The 18368-nt window shown below is 39.6% G+C and overlaps 1 protein-coding gene across 2 annotated transcripts in view; it reads right to left on the bottom strand.

The window, feature by feature from the left end:
* The window catches only part of DISP3 (dispatched RND transporter family member 3), a 129709-nt gene that overhangs the window by 78209 nt on the left and 33132 nt on the right, over nt 1–18368 (bottom strand). For both annotated transcript variants that reach the window (XR_011856488.1, XM_072156420.1), the window contains exons 2-3: nt 8677–9603; nt 7368–7587 (exon numbers count right to left, since the gene is read on the bottom strand). Coding sequence is in view for 1 of the 2 variants with exons in the window: in XM_072156420.1 (XP_072012521.1) it covers nt 7368–7587; nt 8677–9598 (1142 nt within the window). In the remaining variant the exon portion in view is untranslated. The remainder of the gene's footprint in view (nt 1–7367; nt 7588–8676; nt 9604–18368) is intronic.

The raw sequence follows: 18368 nt of genomic DNA, 5'->3' as shown, positions 1-18368 counted from the left end.
TCTCTCTAGCTCTAATATATACAGCTGCACATGCGCACTAGCAGACTTGGCAAAGTCTGAGAAAGGAGGAGAGTGGAGAAGTGTTTGATTCCAAAGGAGTTTGTTGTCATCTGTGGTGGTGGTCCTGTGCCTGCTGTGGGGGTCCTGTGCCTGCTGTGGTGGGGGTCCTGTGTCTGCTGTGGTGTTCTCACAGGTTTGTGTGGCTGACCTATTCCCAGGGAGTTCAATTGATAAATAGTGGTTACCTGAGCCTGACATAAGATGTATTCAATAAAGTACAAAATAGTTATGATTGAAAATTCTATGCATGGGTGGACTGCATGGGACACCATCTTACAATGTCCACAAGAGCTTACAATCTATGAGGAGGAGGGGACACAGGAGGTGACAATGCTTATACAATGGTCACAAGAGCTTACAATCTATGAGGAGGGGGACACAGGAGATGACAATGCTTGTTCAATGGTCACAAGAGCTTACAATCTATGAGGAGGGGGGGACAGGAGGTGACAGTGCTTGTACAATGGTCACAAGAGCTTACAATCTATGAGGAGGGGGGGGACAGGAGGTGACAGTGCTTGTACAATGGTCACAAGAGCTTACAATCTATGAAGAGGGTGGGCACAGGAAATGACAGCACTTGTACAATGGTCACAAGAGCTTACAATCTATGAAGAGGGTGGGCACAGGAAATGACAGCACTTGTACAATGGTCACAAGAGCTTACAATCTATGAGGAGGGGACACAGGAGATGGCACTGCTTGTACAATGGTCACAAGAGCTTACAATATATAAGGAGGAAGGGACACAGGAGATGACAGTGCTTGTACAATGGTCACAAGAGCTTACAATCTATAAGAAGGAGGAGTGGACACAGGAGATGACAGTGCTTGGTCAATGGTCACAAGAGCTTACAATCTATGAGGAGGGGGACACAGGAGATGACAGTGCTTGTTCAATGGTCACAAGAGCTTACAATCTATGAGGAGGAGGGGACACAGGAGATGACAGTGCTTGTACAATGGTCACAAGAGCTTACAATTTATGAGGAGGAGAGGACACAGGAGATGACAGCACTTGTACAATGGTCACAAGAGCTTACAATCTATGAAGAGGGTGGGCACAGGAAATGACAGCACTTGTACAATGGTCACAAGAGCTTACAATCTATAAGAAGGAGGAGTGGACACAGGAGATGACAGTGCTTGGTCAATGGTCACAAGAGCTTACAATCTATGAGGAGGGGGACACAGGAGATGACAGTGCTTGTTCAATGGTCACAAGAGCTTACAATCTATGAGGAGGAGGACACAGGAGATGACAGTGCTTGTACAATGGTCACAAGAGCTTACAATTTATGAAGAGGAGGAGGACACAGGAGATGGCAGTGCTTGTACAATGATCCAGGCATTTCAAGTAAGAGATAAAATAAATAAATACCCCAAAGACCCCAATGTTTTCACATTGTATTGAAAAAAATCCTCCCTGAACCAAAACACTTGTGCTCAGTAAGTAACAACTTTATCGCCGGCAAACACATCTTGCTAGTTAGTGAACGCAAGTGCATTGGTCAGAAGGCTTATGTTTTTGGGAAGGACTATCTAGTAAAAAATAAACCGTGTAAAAAAAAGTGTTATGCCCTCAATCCCCCAAAAATAAATGAAATAAATTTAGAGGCGGCAGCCCCAGCCTGCTCAGTGTGGGGAGGTAGGGGGTTTGGGGCTGGCTATTAACAATTTATACAACTTGGAGTTATATATTTGTATTAACTGAAAATTCCATACTCTTCCTCGGCTAAAAATACTCCTCAAAAATGGTGAGAGGAGTATTATTACCCTTCTGGAAAAATGTTAGTGCGACCTCTGGTCCCAGGAATTGCCTGTGGATGTATTGTTGGGAAATGATTTGGGAAAAATGACAACTGTGTATGTGCCTGATGTACCACAATCATATGAGAAAATGGGCAGAAGCCCAAGGGGAATGATCTGGGAGGGAGGACAGGATAGAAAGCGCAAGGCTATGTCTGCTCCAGAACCAGAGGTGTCCCAGTATGAGGAAGTTAAGAGGGAGGGGGTGCTGAATGGGCCCCCAGAGATAACCCTGCAATCAGCAGATATGGTGCAGGGTGTGAGAGGCTGTCAGGATGGAGTCTCTGAATCTGCACCTCAAAGCTCTAAGGTCCTGAGTGTGGATCTGGTAGAGGCCATTACTCAAGGAGAGGTCCTACAGCAGACCAGAGGTGTCCAGATGTGTAAGGCTCAGAGCATGAGCCACAAAGATATGACAATTGTATATAAAACCCTATTATCTCCTTTCCTACCCTCCCCAAACCACTTCCCTGCATAAGGATTGGTGACAATAACCTCACTTATTCGGTAGCATTTTGGATAAAATATCTATACAAATAGAAATTGATTTGCACATTCATAATCTGCTCTGTTCTCATAATTCTACGGCTTGTCAGGCTCGTCAGGGAGATTTTTTTCTCTTTCCCTTGCAGAAAATTGCTGATGTCTACAGAAAGGAAGCGAAAGATAGCATTTTCAGAAGAATGTGGGACGATACAAGGAGACAGTCCTATTTATGAGAATAATACAATGTCAATCCAGAGAGGCGCAGGTGAGGTCCACACTGCAATGTCAGCAACACTAAGAGGATGCAATGGGGAAGAGACATCTGGGCAGGGTTAGTATGACTGTGTAAAAGTTCTTTTGAAAAGAGACAAAGGAGAATCATGTAATACCATCACTGTGGGAACATAAAAGGTAATAGGGTACCTCGACTACTATAAGATGTCTTTAGACTGCTTGGACCACTCTTAGTGAAAGGACCTCCATAAGAAGTCTGTAAGAAAGGACTCTAGAATGCCAAGATCATTATGAGTGGTTTATAAAGTGCCCTGGCTAGTATGAATTGTCTATAGAGGATCTCTAAGAAGATCTGAAAGAATCTCGAGGTTAATAGGATGAGTTGACCAAATTTTAATGCAACATTGGGGTTCAGAGGAGTTCACAGTTCGAAGGACAGTGCATTGTCCGAAGATCATGCACTGTGCTGCAATTCACTAAGATCCTGCACCTGATATCCTGCATGTGTGGCTTCCCTGCTCAGGTCCTCCGGAGTTCACCTTCTTCTTCTTGGTGTATGTAAGTGCTTGAGCTTGCAACACAATTTGAAAATTAAATCCTGCGCTCAGTCCGAATCAGTCGGATCGTCTGACGGCCCATCCCCCCATTTCTGTTGCATGGAGCAGCTGTGCCACAATCTGATCACGTGCGACACAATCCCCTGTTAAATATCTCTCACAGCCATGTAAAACCCGAAAATGTTGGGAAGTCCAACAAAAATGTGTCCGCGGACCCGTAGTAAATAAGCACCAGTGTCTTCCTGGCCATCAGAAAATGAGACTTTATTTCCAGAAGGAAGACCTCCCGGGCTGAGTTTAAAACTGGCCAATTGGTTTGTTAAATCCAGAGGAAGGCCTGCACAGCACTTTTATGTTCTCCCCATCCTTGCCTTTTCAGTTTACAGTTCCTGGTGGCCAAACTTGACCTGTCTGACTTCACTGAACTGCAATTGCGCAGGGATTGACGAAACTTGCAGCCTCATTACTGTCCATATCTTGATGCCATGACTTTTGTACTTTACTTGGATCCTTTTGGCTGATGTTACATTATATGCTGTATTTTGTTTTTTTTTATAGTGCCTGATGAAGGTCTGAATTGTAAAGACTGAAACATTGCAAAAAAGTTCTTCTAATTGCCTTAATAAAAGAAAATAATTTAAAAGTCATTATCTAGGAGTGCCAAGTTATCTTGTTATGTTGGAATGGGGCGGTAACCTACTTGTGCACCCTCCTCCACCTGATGTTGAGTGATGGGTATCATATTTACCTATGTTAAAGGTGCACAAAAAAAGTTGGTGCACTCTTTCGGAGCACACACTATACAGGCAAACATTCAATTTTTACAAACATGGAAAAAAAGCAAACACCTAAAATATAAAAACTGCGTTTGTGTGTACATTAAACAAGTGAGCGGTAATTAGGAATCAATTCTAATCACATAAAACAAAGCGGTAATTGTCTCTGAGAACTTAAACTCTTTACAAAATTCTAAATTAACCTTAGAGATCGCTTCACATTAGTGTCTCAGCCGAAAACGCAATCCTTCGGTACAAGAAGTAATTGTACCACGTCAGTCACATAATCAGCTGTGCTTATCTCTCTAACACAAAATACAAGATAATACTGAGAAAAGCTGCCAACAAGGTCAACTATTATCACACATGAAGAAAAAGGAACAACAAACACAAAGCAATTCAAGAAATAGGTCTTATCTATGGGGGAGGTCTATAGTAGGTATATTTTTGTATATAGGAGACAATATTATAGTAATTATATTCTTGTACATATGAGCAGCATTATAGTTGTGATATTATTTTTCATAGGAACAGTATTATAGTAGTTATATTCCTGTACATAGGGGGCAGTATAATAGTAGTTAGATTCTTGTACATAGGGGGCAGTATTATAGTAGTTATATTCCTGTAAATAGGGGGCAGTATTATAGTAGTTATATTCTTGTACATAGGGGGCAGTATTATAGTAGTTATATTCTTGTACATAGGGGGCAGTATTATAGTAGTTATATTCTTGTAGATAGGGGCAGTATTATAGTAGTTATATTCTTGTATATAGGGGGCAGTATTATAGTGTTATATTCTTGTACATAGGGGACAGTATTATAGTAGTTATATTCTTGTACATAGGGGGCAGTATTATAGTAGTTATATTCTTGTACATAGGGGGCAGTATTATAGTAAGTATACTCTTGTACATAGGGGCCAGTATTATAGTAGTTATATTCTTGTACATAGGGGACAATATTATAGTAGTTATATTCTTGTACATAGGGAAATGTATGGTGGTAGTTACATTCTTACACATAGGGGCAGTATTATAGTAATTATATTCTTGTACATAGGGGCAGTATTATAGTAGTTGTATTCTTGTACATAGGGGGCAGTATTATAGTAGTTATATTCTTGTACATAGGGGGCAGTATTATAGTAGTTATATTCTTGTACATAGGGGGCAGTATTATAGTAAGTATACTCTTGTACATAGGGGCCAGTATTATAGTAGTTATATTCTTGTACATAGGGGACAATATTATAGTAGTTATATTCTTGTACATAGGGAAATGTATGGTGGTAGTTACATTCTTACACATAGGGGCAGTATTATAGTAATTATATTCTTGTACATAGGGGCAGTATTATAGTAGTTGTATTCTTGTACATAGGGGGCAGTATTATAGTAGTTATATTCTTATACATAGGGGGCAGTATTATAGTAGTTATATTCTTGTACATAGGGGCAGTATTATAGTAGTTATATTCTTGTACATAGGGGGAAATATTATAGTAGTTGTATTCTTGTACATAGGGGGCAGTATTATAGTAGTTATATTCTTGTACATAGGGGGCAGTATTATAGTAGTTATATTCTTGTACATAGGGGGCAGTATTATAGTAGTTATATTCTTTTTCATAGGAACAGTATTATAGTAGTTATATTCTTGTACATAGGGGGCAATATTATAGTATATATTCGAGTATAAGATGAGTTATTCGGCACAAAAAATGTGCTGAAGCCGCTCGCTGACGTTTTATTATATATTCCAAGGACTGGCAGGCTATATAATCCAGGGGGTTGGCAGGCTATATACTGGGGAGGCTGTGACCAATGCATTTCAGACCCTTGACTCGAGTCAATAGGTTTTGCCAGTTTTTTTGTGTTAAAATTAGGGGTCTCCGCTTATACTCGGGTCAGCTTATATTCGAGTATATATGGTAATTATATTCTTATACATAGGGGCGGAATGATTTTATTTTTCTACATAGGTAGTAGTATTATAGTAGTTAGATTCTTGCACATAGGGGTAGTAGTGTAGTAGTTATATACTTGTACATAGGGGCAGTATTATAATAGTTATATTCTTGAACATAGGGGGCAGTATTATAGTAGTTACATTCTTGTACATGGGGGGCGGTATTATAGTAGTTCTACTCTTGCACATAGGGGCGGTATTATAGTAGTCATATTCTTGAACATAGGGGAAGTATTATAGTAGTAATATTCTTGTACATAGGGGCAGTATTATAGTAGTTATATTCTTGTACAAAGGAGGCAGTATTATAGTAGTTATATTGTAATTCATATCAACATTAATTTAGTAGTTATATTATTGTACCTAGGGGGCAGAATTATAGTAGTTATTCCTTTATATTAGGAGTATTATAGTAACTATATTTGTGTACACATGAAGCAGGACTGTGTATATGTGTTTTAATGTAGGAGGCAATATTATTCTTTTACATAGAATGCTATATTGCTGTGCTATATTCCTGCACACAGTGGGCGATATTGTAGTAATAGTAGTTATGTTATCCAATGGAGTAGTAGTTAGTACTATATTAGTTATATATTTGTATATATGGGGCAGTAATACAGTACTGTATTTTTTGGACTATAAGACGAAAAATCTTGCTAAAAAATGTCTGCGTCTTATAGACGGAAGGTCAGTAGGATCCAGCACTGCCAGACCCTCCTGACCGCTGTAAGTGAGATCTGGTGATGCCCTGATATAGAGCTGGACCCAATCTCCCAGAGAGGAGAGCCTCCGCACTGCTCTCCCATCTCCCGGGTGCCCTACAGGACCTGCGGTGATGTCAGAATCATGTGACTGATCACATGCTTCTTACATCACCACATACTGCTGAGAATGGGGACATTCTGTGCTGTGACAGGGTAAGAAGAAGGGGAAGGTGGGAATAGGGAAGGGGGAAGTGTGTGGGGGGGGGGTTCTCTGTGTATAGCTGAGCTGTGTGTATAACTGAGTTGTGTGTGTAACTGTATGGATGAAGCAGGGCTGTGTGTGTAACTGTATGGATGATGCAGAGCTGTGTGTATAACTGTATGGATGATGCAGTGCTGTGTGTGTAACTTTATGGATGATGAAGAGCTGTGTGTAACTGTATGGATGATGCAGAGCTGTGTGTGCAACTGTATGGATGATGCAGGCTGTGTGTGTAACTGTATGGATGATGCAGAGCTGTGTGTGTACCTGTATGGATGATGCAGAGTTGCGTGTGTAAATGTATGTCTTGAGCAGATCCGTGTGCGCTGTGCTTTAGTGCGACCAACAGGGATATTTTAATTGGTGTAAAATATATTTTTCCTTTTTTGGAAGCCTAAATCTCGGGTGCGTCCTATAGTAAGAAGCGTCTTATATTATTTTGCATACAGGGCAATATTGTAGTAGCTCTATTTCAAGTGGAAGTATTGTAGAAGTCACAATACCTTGTTGATTCTTTTGACAAGATGCTTATATACGAGACGACAAAATTTTGGAACTTCCTGTGCTGTTCTTCCCATCGATCCTCCACTGAGTAGTAATTAGGCAAAGGAGCGCCAAACAAAATTTCACTGCGCAAAAGAGAACTCTTCAGATTTTCTGTTGTGAGTCCCTCATCTACATACCAGTAGAACTCAGGATGGGTCATTGCCAACTTTAGAGATCCTTCAAGAAAAATGATTACTCATCATTTAACATGCAAAATATATTTACAGGTGCAATTTAACATGCCTTTAAGTCAGAAAACAGGTGTGCTAGTCATGCAAAGACTCCGCAATTTCTGGCATATACCATGATGATTTTGACTTTCTTTGATATGGCACTTTGAGGACAACTGTTAGAGATTAAGGGTAAATCTACCCTGTGAGCCTCGTAACTAGGTGATTATGGCGTTGGTTTTAGTATATTGCCTTGGAGCAGATTTATCAAATCTGTCTCATCTGCTGCACCAGATGTAACAAAGTTTCTGATACTGGTGTACTTTATGACATTGAGGGTCATTTTTTTTTCTTCCTGTTTTTTTTCTGTCTTCTTTTAGGTATTTTTTGGCACATTTTTTGGGGGACATTTTGAAATGTCCACCGGACATTTGTTTTTCCTAAGTAAGAGACATTTATCTTCTATTCCTTAATGTCGCAAATGGCAGTTATCATTTCAAATTGTCTACAATTTGAGAAATTTTTTTGGCGCAAAAAACTCCAGACAAACCATAATTAAGGAAAACTTAGAAAATGAAAATAAGTGACTTGAGACATTTGTGCAACATTATTGAGACATTTAACACATGGAAAAAGTGAGATTGATAAATTACCAAAGAAGCAGACAGAAAAATGAGCAAACTAGCCAAATCAAACAGAGATAAGATAAATGACCCCCATTGAATTCCTTTTGCCCTATATGCTGATATACTGCACTGATTTTTTTTTCATACAAAACACAACCCTTTTCGGAAGCTACACCCCTTTTGTTGTACTACTAGCACAAACCCTTGATAAATTCGGTGCACTCAGTATTTTGTAGCAATTTTAGAGAGGATTCTGTCGTAAACAGGTTGATAAATCTGTCTGAACATGTTTTCCAGGAATGGACAAGCACTTTAGTTTTTAGGATTTTTTAATATAATTTAATGGATTTTCACACAGCTTTAACACAAAGGCCCCCCCTTCATAAGCAGGGATGGAAAGCCGCTAACAAAGATGCATGTCTTTTGTAAAACTTGCCGTCAAAATAACTTTTAACCAAAAAAACACTTACCTTGGACATCAGCCAAATCTTGCCCCATTCCATCATAGTAAATCTTTCCTCCTTTCTCAGTGGGAAAGAAATAAGTGAGGAGTGAACTTGGAGGTGAACAGTATGAATACGATCCAAGTGGAAGATCCTTAAGAACCTCGTGAGGTTTCCAACAAAATTCCCGGAAGTTGGGGTGATCCATGATCTTCCTCTCTATTTTGTGGATGGTCATCAAACGTTCCTTTGTAAATATGTTGTTTTCGTCATCCCCTTTTGCTAAGAAAATAAGCTCAATCCGCCAGTGAGCATGGCTCTGAGTGTTAGGAGTTACATAAACACCTGAAAACTCCTTAACTGAAGCCCCACGAGGGTGACGGGACTGGTTTGTTGCAGGTGACAAGGGCAGTGAAGACTCAGTAGATGTTACATTAGTTCTCTCTGTACTATTGTGCCACACAGAGTTCCTTTTAACCCTTATATAGCTATCAGTCTGAGATGTGTTCAGGTGAAGCTGTTGAAGATGCTCAAAGATTAAGCGTTGCAATGTTTCGGATGTAAAGTCTGCAACATCCCTCCTGTTTCTCCCCCAGGTGCCAAACTGGGATTTCAAAGCAAGGGTGAGTGCATCAAACCTCTGGGATGACTCATGGTTGCGGATTTCAAAAGCATTGTAGGAGATGTCGATATCAAGGGTTGGATAATGAACAAACATGATGATGGAAAGGACCACAGGGACGAGACAACCCAAAGCCAACAAAAAGGTGGCACAATAAACATTTGTGAATATCCATCCCACTATGTTCCAAAATTCACATGTTGGCATGGCATCATTAAAAGGCTTAGAACTCCACTGGCAAGCATTACATTTGGGTGGCCTGAAGGACATCTCATCATCTTCATCATCGAACCAAGCGTCTTGTAACAAGGGGTCATCTGTGTCCATAGTCCCTGATGTGCAAAGGAAATTAGAAATAAACAGTAATATTATTTTATCAAAATAAACATTACATTTATGATCATAATTTTAATAGTCAGTGGTCAATATTCTAATGACTATTAATAGTATCCTCCACTGGAGGGATTCAAAGATGACCTATAGAGAACTTCAGAGGTTGGTATTTCATGAACGCGTACCAGAAATGGTACATATGTAAGCTGAATTTCCTGCACCAATCATGGCCGTGTGAACCAAATTCAATGCATCATGGCGCAATCTAAGGTTGTGTAAATGCCAAAGTTACCGGTATATATCCAATTTTGAGATGGTAACATAATGCTCTGACCATTCAAGAGCTTATTGTATCATAATTCATTATTATTGTGTCTGGCTGGGAAATGTGGCCAACAAGAAACTTGTTGGCCACTTGTTAAATCTATTATATATTTGTACAGGATTGCATAGTGTTAAAATCTCTGTGTTTTATTATAGGAGGGAAAATATGTAAAATTCTTATGAGGATGGATGCCTCAACATATACATAATGAACCGTCTCAGGCAAGAGTTTTTCAGTGTGGATGAAGACTTGACAGAGCAGCGTTGTTTTTGTAAGGTTTGCCTAAATATGCAGGGAAAACTGAGGGCAGTGTGTAAATTGACTCTTGGGGTACAGAAAGGGCAACCCATTAAAATTCAATATTTTATCATCCCCTGCAGTAGTATCACTGATGTGTGCAATAATATAAAGGCATACAATAGACTGAACTGGCCGGGCCTCCAGCATTGTTCCTTCTGAGGTTCTCTCTACCTTCGTCCATGCCTGAGATAGTTTATTACAAAAAAGGAAACATTCCTACTCCTGTACACATTTATTACTTTTTTTATACAATTTGCCTGGGACTAAATGTCAGTCTGATTCCCTGCTTCCTGCAGCTGCGTTTCCATTATAGGATCCCCGCTCGCTACAATAAAATCTAATCAGTTTACGCACTAGAACCTTTTTGTGGCGTCCTGATTTATGTATGCATTGTGCAGAAAACAGGATCTGATTTATGGCTACAATATCTTATATTTACAGATACAAGGTCCCTTATCTAAATGCTGAATGAATAAAGAATCGGTAAAAGCTGCTCCCTGCACCCAACCATTTTATGACTGTGCCCAAGACACAAGTCTTCTATAATGGCAGTAGTAACATATGCTACATCATTCTGATCATTGAGAAAGGAACTGCATGTAAATAAGAGCTATTCTGACAAATACTGTGGATATAAAAATATATGTGAAAAAAATTGGGTTGCCTGTAGCTACTGTACCCCCAGGATAAAATAAGACATTTTTGCAAAATGTTTCAGCAATGAACTTAATAATAGCACAGTATTCAATAAGCTCTCCCTGGTGGTAACTGTAGACATGAAAGAGTGCTATTATTTATATATGCTGGATGAAGGATTGTAAACCAGGCACACTGACATACTGGTGTGTGCCCCCTCCGGCATGATATGATCTTCTTTTAGCTACCCATGCCTGGGTTTTTATGAAAAAATAGTTTTAAGAATTATACAAAATATTGACATTGAAATGAGCATGGAGCCCCCCAGGCTCATTTGTATAATTTTCCAAAAGTTTTTTTTGTAAATCAGGGGTTAAGAAGCTAAAAAAAAGAGCGGATCCTGCCAGAGGGGCACACACCAGCATGTAAGTGTGCTTGATTTACAATCCTTCATCCTGGTGGTAAATTTCCTTAAAGGGGTATTCTCACAAAGAAAAAATTCTTAAATATACTCAGGATAACAAAATAACACATTCTCTAATTCAGTGAAAAAATACAGCATTTCACAGATATAACTACAAAATATCTCTATCGGTCCTGGTGTGCACTATTTCAGTAGCCCCGGGATCCGATCATTAATCTTCTGACTTTAGGTTCAGGAAGACTTATTGTTCTCCTGGCTGACGCTGCACTGAGCTCCTGTCTGCCTCTAGCCCCCATTCTTGCATTCCAAGTCGAGCTCACACACACTTACTGCAACAACATGAGAAGAGCATAGTTATAGGGAGATAAAATCATTATGCAAGGGAGAGGGAGGGAGGAAGGTATATATAGCTGGCTGTGTATGGTTTGGCTGTGATAGTAGAGCAGAGATTGTCATGTGTAATATACATCTCATGGATCTCATCATCTCCCATCTCTGATCTGTCTCATCTCTCTTTCTATGTATGAGATACTAGTACAATTTTCAGAAGCTAAATGAAAGTGTATATAAACCTGTACCCTGATATTGTAACCACATTTTCAGCTCACAGAACTAGATGGATCATAATGGACCACATTTAATAAGAACACTATGTGCAGTTTGCCTGTGTGTAGTGCAGAGAGCTCCATATTCAGGATTTCTGGTGTACGTTCTGCATAAATATGGCGCCCCCTGCACTGCGGCACAATTCTGCCAGACTTTGCCTTTTAAATCTGATGCACGGCCCGACTGAGCAGGGTAACGCCCAATTCAATGCAGAAATCTGTGTCGCATGAAGACTATTGCAGCTGTGCCACAAAAGGGTCACGTGTGACACAAATATGGTGCAGACACTTCTTAAATACCTGAGCAAGCAGTTTTCACTAGAAAGAACATGCAGAGTCCAACAGAAAACTGGTGCACGGCCCTTAGTAAATGTGCCCCAATATGTCTGCTTAGAGTCCCCACCCACACCCCGGGATTTTGCACTGAGCAGCCTAGAGAGTGATAGAAACTTAAAAAGCAATAAAACTGAGTAAATTTGTAACGTAAGGGATTAAAAATTACCATTATTGTGTAAACATCACTAGGGGATTGAAATTTGAGAATTGTTTTTCATGGGCAAACCCCTTTAAGGTTTCCTTATTAACTTGTCTGTACGTATGTCTCAGGCTCTCTGCTGAGCGGTTTCTACATCCTGACTTTCTATAAGCAATGACCTTCTTCCCTGTTTTACCATGTCTGGCTGTAGCGTCTAGCAAGGAGCATAAGAGAATTTGTATGCAGACTGATAACTTTTGTACAAATATGAAAATAGAGTCATCTTACTCCGGAGACATATTTTCTTCAGATATGACAGCCTCAGCCACGTGCCAAATAGACCCAGACATGTCAGCTGTCACCAGTGGTTTCACAGTGGCATCGACATGGAGCTGGAGTGTCTGACTTCCTATATAATTGGTCTCACAGGTTCCAGTTCAATATATTTGATATACATAAATCTATGCTAGACAGCTACACCCTGAATGGAAGCGTCTTTGGGGTAATTCGACCTCACAAGTGAGTCATTCTCATCCTTGTTGTATGCAAAAAAATCAATGGAACCCAATGTATTAACTCAGATCATAACATAGCAGCGCAAGTCAGGAGAAGGTTGTCTGCAAAATGTAGGATGACATAGCGGCTCTAATGAGCTCCTCCACCATGCGCAGGTTCATGGCTGCAAATTAGTCTCAGAGCCGTCTCAGGGAGATATGTGGATTACAGTAAGCGTTTGCCATCCATACATCAGGCAGCACAGCTCCCTCTGACTATAGCTGACAACTCCCTTGTCCCTCTCGGTAGACTAGGGTACATATCCTAGGCATGCTTACTGTATTCCTCCCCACACATACAGTGTCATTCTGAATGTCATTATGTACACTGCTAACTTATACTCCATAATGAGCATTCCCTTCACAACTGTGCAGCTCCAAAGCAAGTAAGAGATCAAGTAGGTGTTTAAAGTATACAGCAACATTGCCATTAGGCAGTATTGCAGGATTTTTTGGGATGATCTATTTTTAGAAAAGTTGATAATATCAGAATAGTGGGTGTGTAACACCTACCACCCTCACCACAGAACAGTTGCAAAAAGGGCAACTGTAACATTTTGTTTTCCACAAATTAATAGCTCTCGTGATGTAAAACAGTGTTGCCCATTATCTTTGTTACTTATATCCAGCAGTTTCTTTGCTATCCTCCTCCTTTTAGCCTGGCTCTGTAGTAAATGGGTCTCCTGCCATGTCTTGTCTCTCTAATGTACTGTACAATTGTAAACAAGTTACGGAGTGAAAAAGGGGAGGAGCTGTTGTTCCATGTCCCAAAGAGGAGGAAGAAAGGGGAGGTCATGTGACAGTGCTCTCTGTGTGTATAGCAGAGCTGAATGTGTTCAGTGCTGTGGATACATATGTCTCCTATACAGAATAGTGGGGAATACGATCTCTGTTGGTAGAGTGAATTGGACCCTGCTTCAGGACAGATAAAGGAAGAGGTAAGTCCCCACCCAGAATGATTTCTGTCAAACATTTTCAGAACAGAAAATGGCATAACTTTGGAAATAAAGGGGCAAGTAACACAATATGGGCATCATAAAGGGAATCACATATGCCAATTTGGTAAAATCATTTAAACTTCAGAGTTACATTTTAAGTAGTTAAAAGACTGCAGTTAGTGCTGATTCTGTTTGACACACCATCAATTTCATTTTCATCAGCCAGCTATTGTTAGCCTCAGTTTTATTCAAAGTTGAATTGCAACACCACACAAGACCACTATGGAATATATGCCACTGTATTTTGTAGACTGTAAAGCAGCAACAGCACTCATCCAAGAGCTATGGTCTCAAACATCTAATCGCTGGGGTTGCTGCTTGTGAGATCACTGATATATAATACATTACCAAGAGGCAATAAAAAGTGAATATACCATTAATCAAGAGTAACATTTCGTCTTTAAACAACACAAGATTTTGGAAGATTATCAATATGGGATATGTGTGCACTTCTGTACATCTTGCTAGAAAGAGAGAATTTAGTGAAAAACAAACTAGAAAAGGAGAAGGGTGAAAGAAGAAAGCAATTTGCTAATATAAGATATACAGGCAGTCCCCGGGTTAAGTACAAGATAGGGTCCGGAGGTTTGTTCTTAAGTTGAATTTGTATGTAAGTCGAAACTCTATATTTTATAATTGTAGTTCCAGACAAAAAAAATTTGGGCCCCATTGACAATAGGAGTTTAAACATTTTTTGCTGTAATGGGACCAAGGATTATCAATAAAGCTTCATTACAGACACCTTACAGATGATCATTGCAGTCTGGGACTATAGTAAAGCATTCAGAAAGCTTCACCAGAGGTCAGAGGCGTCTGTCTGTAACTATGGGTTGTCTGTAAGTCGGGTGTCCTTAAGTAGGGGACCGCCTGTATTACAAAGTATCTTATAATCACCTGTACTATTTATTTCTAAAAAACTAGGCACCATTTCATTTACGTAAATTATTTTTGATTTCAGTTTAGTGCAGTGATGGCAAACCTTTTAGAGACAGAGTGCCCAAACTACAACCAAAATCCACTTATTTACCGTGAAGTGCCAACATGGCATTTCAAACTTATTGCTACCTGTTATTCAACAACATTCAATTGTATCGGCCGTCTGAGGCCACCAATGCATTTGAAAGAAGGTGGGCAAATTCATTGGACTCTCATTGTAGCTTTTCTCCAGGAAGAATGGGGGGTCCTGCAGTTCAGTCAACACCTTCTCACTTTTCCTGCAGTTTCAAACAGCCAGTGAAGTGTCGCTTTAAAATAGCGCTGAGAGCAGCATCCCTTAAGTTGCCTGGGACTGCAGGAAGATTTGGTGGATTTGGTCCTGTTTGGTGAAATTGGGGTGATGGCCTGAGTGCCCACAGAAAGGGCTCTGAGTGCCACCTCTGGCACCCGTGCCATAGGTTTGCCACCACTGGTTTAGTGCCATGTAATGAATATTTGTAACATTCCCATTGAGCTGTGACTTTCATACAAAGAAGTGTTAGGGGCTCCAGAATAAGACATAAATAAGGCATGTATTATTTTTGGAGCAGGGTGGTGCTAGAACCGTTCTATAATTATTAGTGGGATGTAAGTTTATGGCGCAAGGGATTAATGAATCAGCGAATGGACTGAAAGGCCAGAAAACGAGAGTGTCGGAACAAACAAATATTTTGGCACCGACACTTTATAAATTCAGGTGTAAGAGGCAGAGAGAAAAAAAAACACAGCCAGTTTTCCATTTGAAAGGCCATAATAAATGCCCCCATTTTTTTTGCTACTGCTCTATATTTACTTCTAATAGCATGTGTTATAAAAGGTTTTCTGCATCAGATCACCCCTTTAAGCTCATCACTGACAAATCTTTTCTTCTGATAACAAGATGTATCATCCTTTTCATGCCTAGTTATTGCCCTCCTTGTTCAGAAAACATTCATAGCTCCTATGACTACCCTGTTGGTATTCTATGTAAATGAATTCAGACCTGAATCCCCACACCCGAGATCCCTCTACACCTCACCCTTTTACACTTGACAGTTCCAGGCCAAGATATTTTCACAACCGATAAAAATTTTTGCAAGTTGCATTTCATAAAAGCCAATGGTAAGATTTAAAAAAAGTTACATACAATTTTTTTGCACGTTAAAAACCAAATGTGTGATGTTCTAATATAGGACGTGCTCTCTGTTATGATCATGCTATTAGTCACCCAGCAGCTATCTTTAAAATAAAGTTAAAGCAAAGTCTATTAGAAAGTTGTAGAACTTTTCATTTTAACAGCAGTCGAGATTTAGTAATATAAAATTGGAAAATCCTGTTAAAAAAGCAACACTGTCCTCTATGTACAATGGTTTGTGTGACAAATGGTGGCCGAAACTAAAGTCAACTAGACTATAGATGGGAGATAAAGGAAACATAATATAAACCTCAATCCAGACGGCATGGTGCACTGATCCCATACCCCCTCCTAATGTCACACGCTGGGAATCTACGGCTCGACACAACCACAATACTGCCGCTTGTCACTTCAGTCAGATTGCAGCTTTGTGTTCCCTGTAAATCAAATCATTCCTGTGCCGCACGCGGATAAATCAGGACCGCACTAATTCAATTTCCTCGCTGCTCGTGCCATAATAGACGGCCTATCGCTTTTATTAGTATTTTTTGATTTTATTCACAGACACTAAAACCCGCAAGTCGCTGTTTTCAATTACACCTCACGTTCAGCTCCATGTTCAGGTTTCTAAATCTTTCAGAAGTGTAATGTGAGCCTGGCGTAGCCTCGTGTCTCATATTGTAGCAGCTAAAAAATAGGAAGCGCCATCTAGAAAATGTGACTGCTGCTGATTAAGAGATCTTATCATTGTGACTGCTGATAAGAATTAGCAGAGCGTCTCACCTCCAGGTCCAGCGATGCACTATTTATAGGCTCACAAACATACTGTATAGCGATTTCTATGTATGTAGACAAGAGAAACAGCAGGTTGTGTGTCATTTCTTGCTCTAATAACACAAGTATATACTGTATAATCACTGCATTGGCACATATCCTGCTAGAACCTGGGCTACCCTACGGAATATCATTATGTAAGTACATATTCTTGTATCCACTAATATGGAATAACTTGGGCACCTAATGGTATAAAATAATGAATGAATAGCTGAGTAACACATCTACTTGTGTAACCGGAATATATTTTGTTATATCATTATTTCGTTTAGTTAGTTAAGTTATATTTAGTTTGTATAAATTATACACTTTCTTGGATATGGAGATAAGGCCATGGTGGTATAATCCGGAAATCGTTACAAATGTTGCCCGTGTGGTTCCTGCATTCTCACCAACCCAAATATGTGTAGAGAGGCTGCTCTTTAGCCTTAACATAACAAGGCCACACGTAAGGTCAACTATAAAGGAGAAACTGATGGAGGAGATAGTGTTTCTAAGAACAAATTCATCGACTCACTAAACACATATTATTATGTACATTTTTGTTGTATTGTGTTATAGTTCTAAGGTTGTATTGCAATAAATGTGTTTATGTTCTACCTAAATAACTTGGTTATTGAATTATAATGGTTAGAGGTGAGCCAAAAATTAACAAAATGAGATTGGACTTTTTCATTAAAAATCTATGGGGTTGTATAGCAATTTGCAGGACAATCAGAGCAACATCAGTTCACACCAAATAGATCAGGAACTAAGGTGAATCTTCTGAAAACACAAGTGACCAGATGAAGCACCTTGAGCGTGAAACGGCTGTAGTTCACTTGTTACCGTGTGATGTCCTGTATGTCTCCTACCCTCCCTGTGTACACATTTTAGTATGTATTTTTCTAATGTATGTATGTATTCTAATAAAGGAACAAACAAGAAGAACATTGGTGAGTGCCATTCTATTTTTTCTTCACTTTGAAATGAATCTTCTGAAAAGTATTCCCGAGGCTTAGATGATTTAGCTAGGCATCTTTTAGTATATACAGTACATATATAAATCTGGCTGGTATCATGTGGATCTCTTCTGGTACTGCATCTAAATAACTCGTCCATTCTCCATAGAATTATTAGACGTCCTTTAAGCTGTGAAATTTCACATTATTAGTAGCACTGTTTCAGCTTCTGATACCTTCTAGCACTGGATAAAGAAGTCAGCAATTTTCTGGCTCCAGTCCTGATATATTCTGTTAATAGGCAAAAGGAAATTGCTTGTTATATAGAGGATGTCTTTCCAATATCCCTCTAAAAGTGGTTGTCTACTTCTGACCGTCACCTTTTCAGATTACATGTAGACCGTACCAACTGAGAAGAAGGTAGTATCTCTTAGTATCTTAGATGGTCTTACTGATGGATCATAGAACTCAGTGGTGTCACTTGAAGTTGATGGGCCCCAGTGGAAAGACTGTGCCAGGCCCCAGATTATAATGCATGGTTTATAGTATTAATCTTCTCATATGGGAAAGTGACACATTATGG

This window comes from Engystomops pustulosus, chromosome 6 (assembly GCF_040894005.1).
Source record: "Engystomops pustulosus chromosome 6, aEngPut4.maternal, whole genome shotgun sequence".
NCBI lineage: Eukaryota > Metazoa > Chordata > Amphibia > Anura > Leptodactylidae > Engystomops > Engystomops pustulosus.
This window is presented reverse-complemented; position numbering and strand designations above follow the sequence as displayed.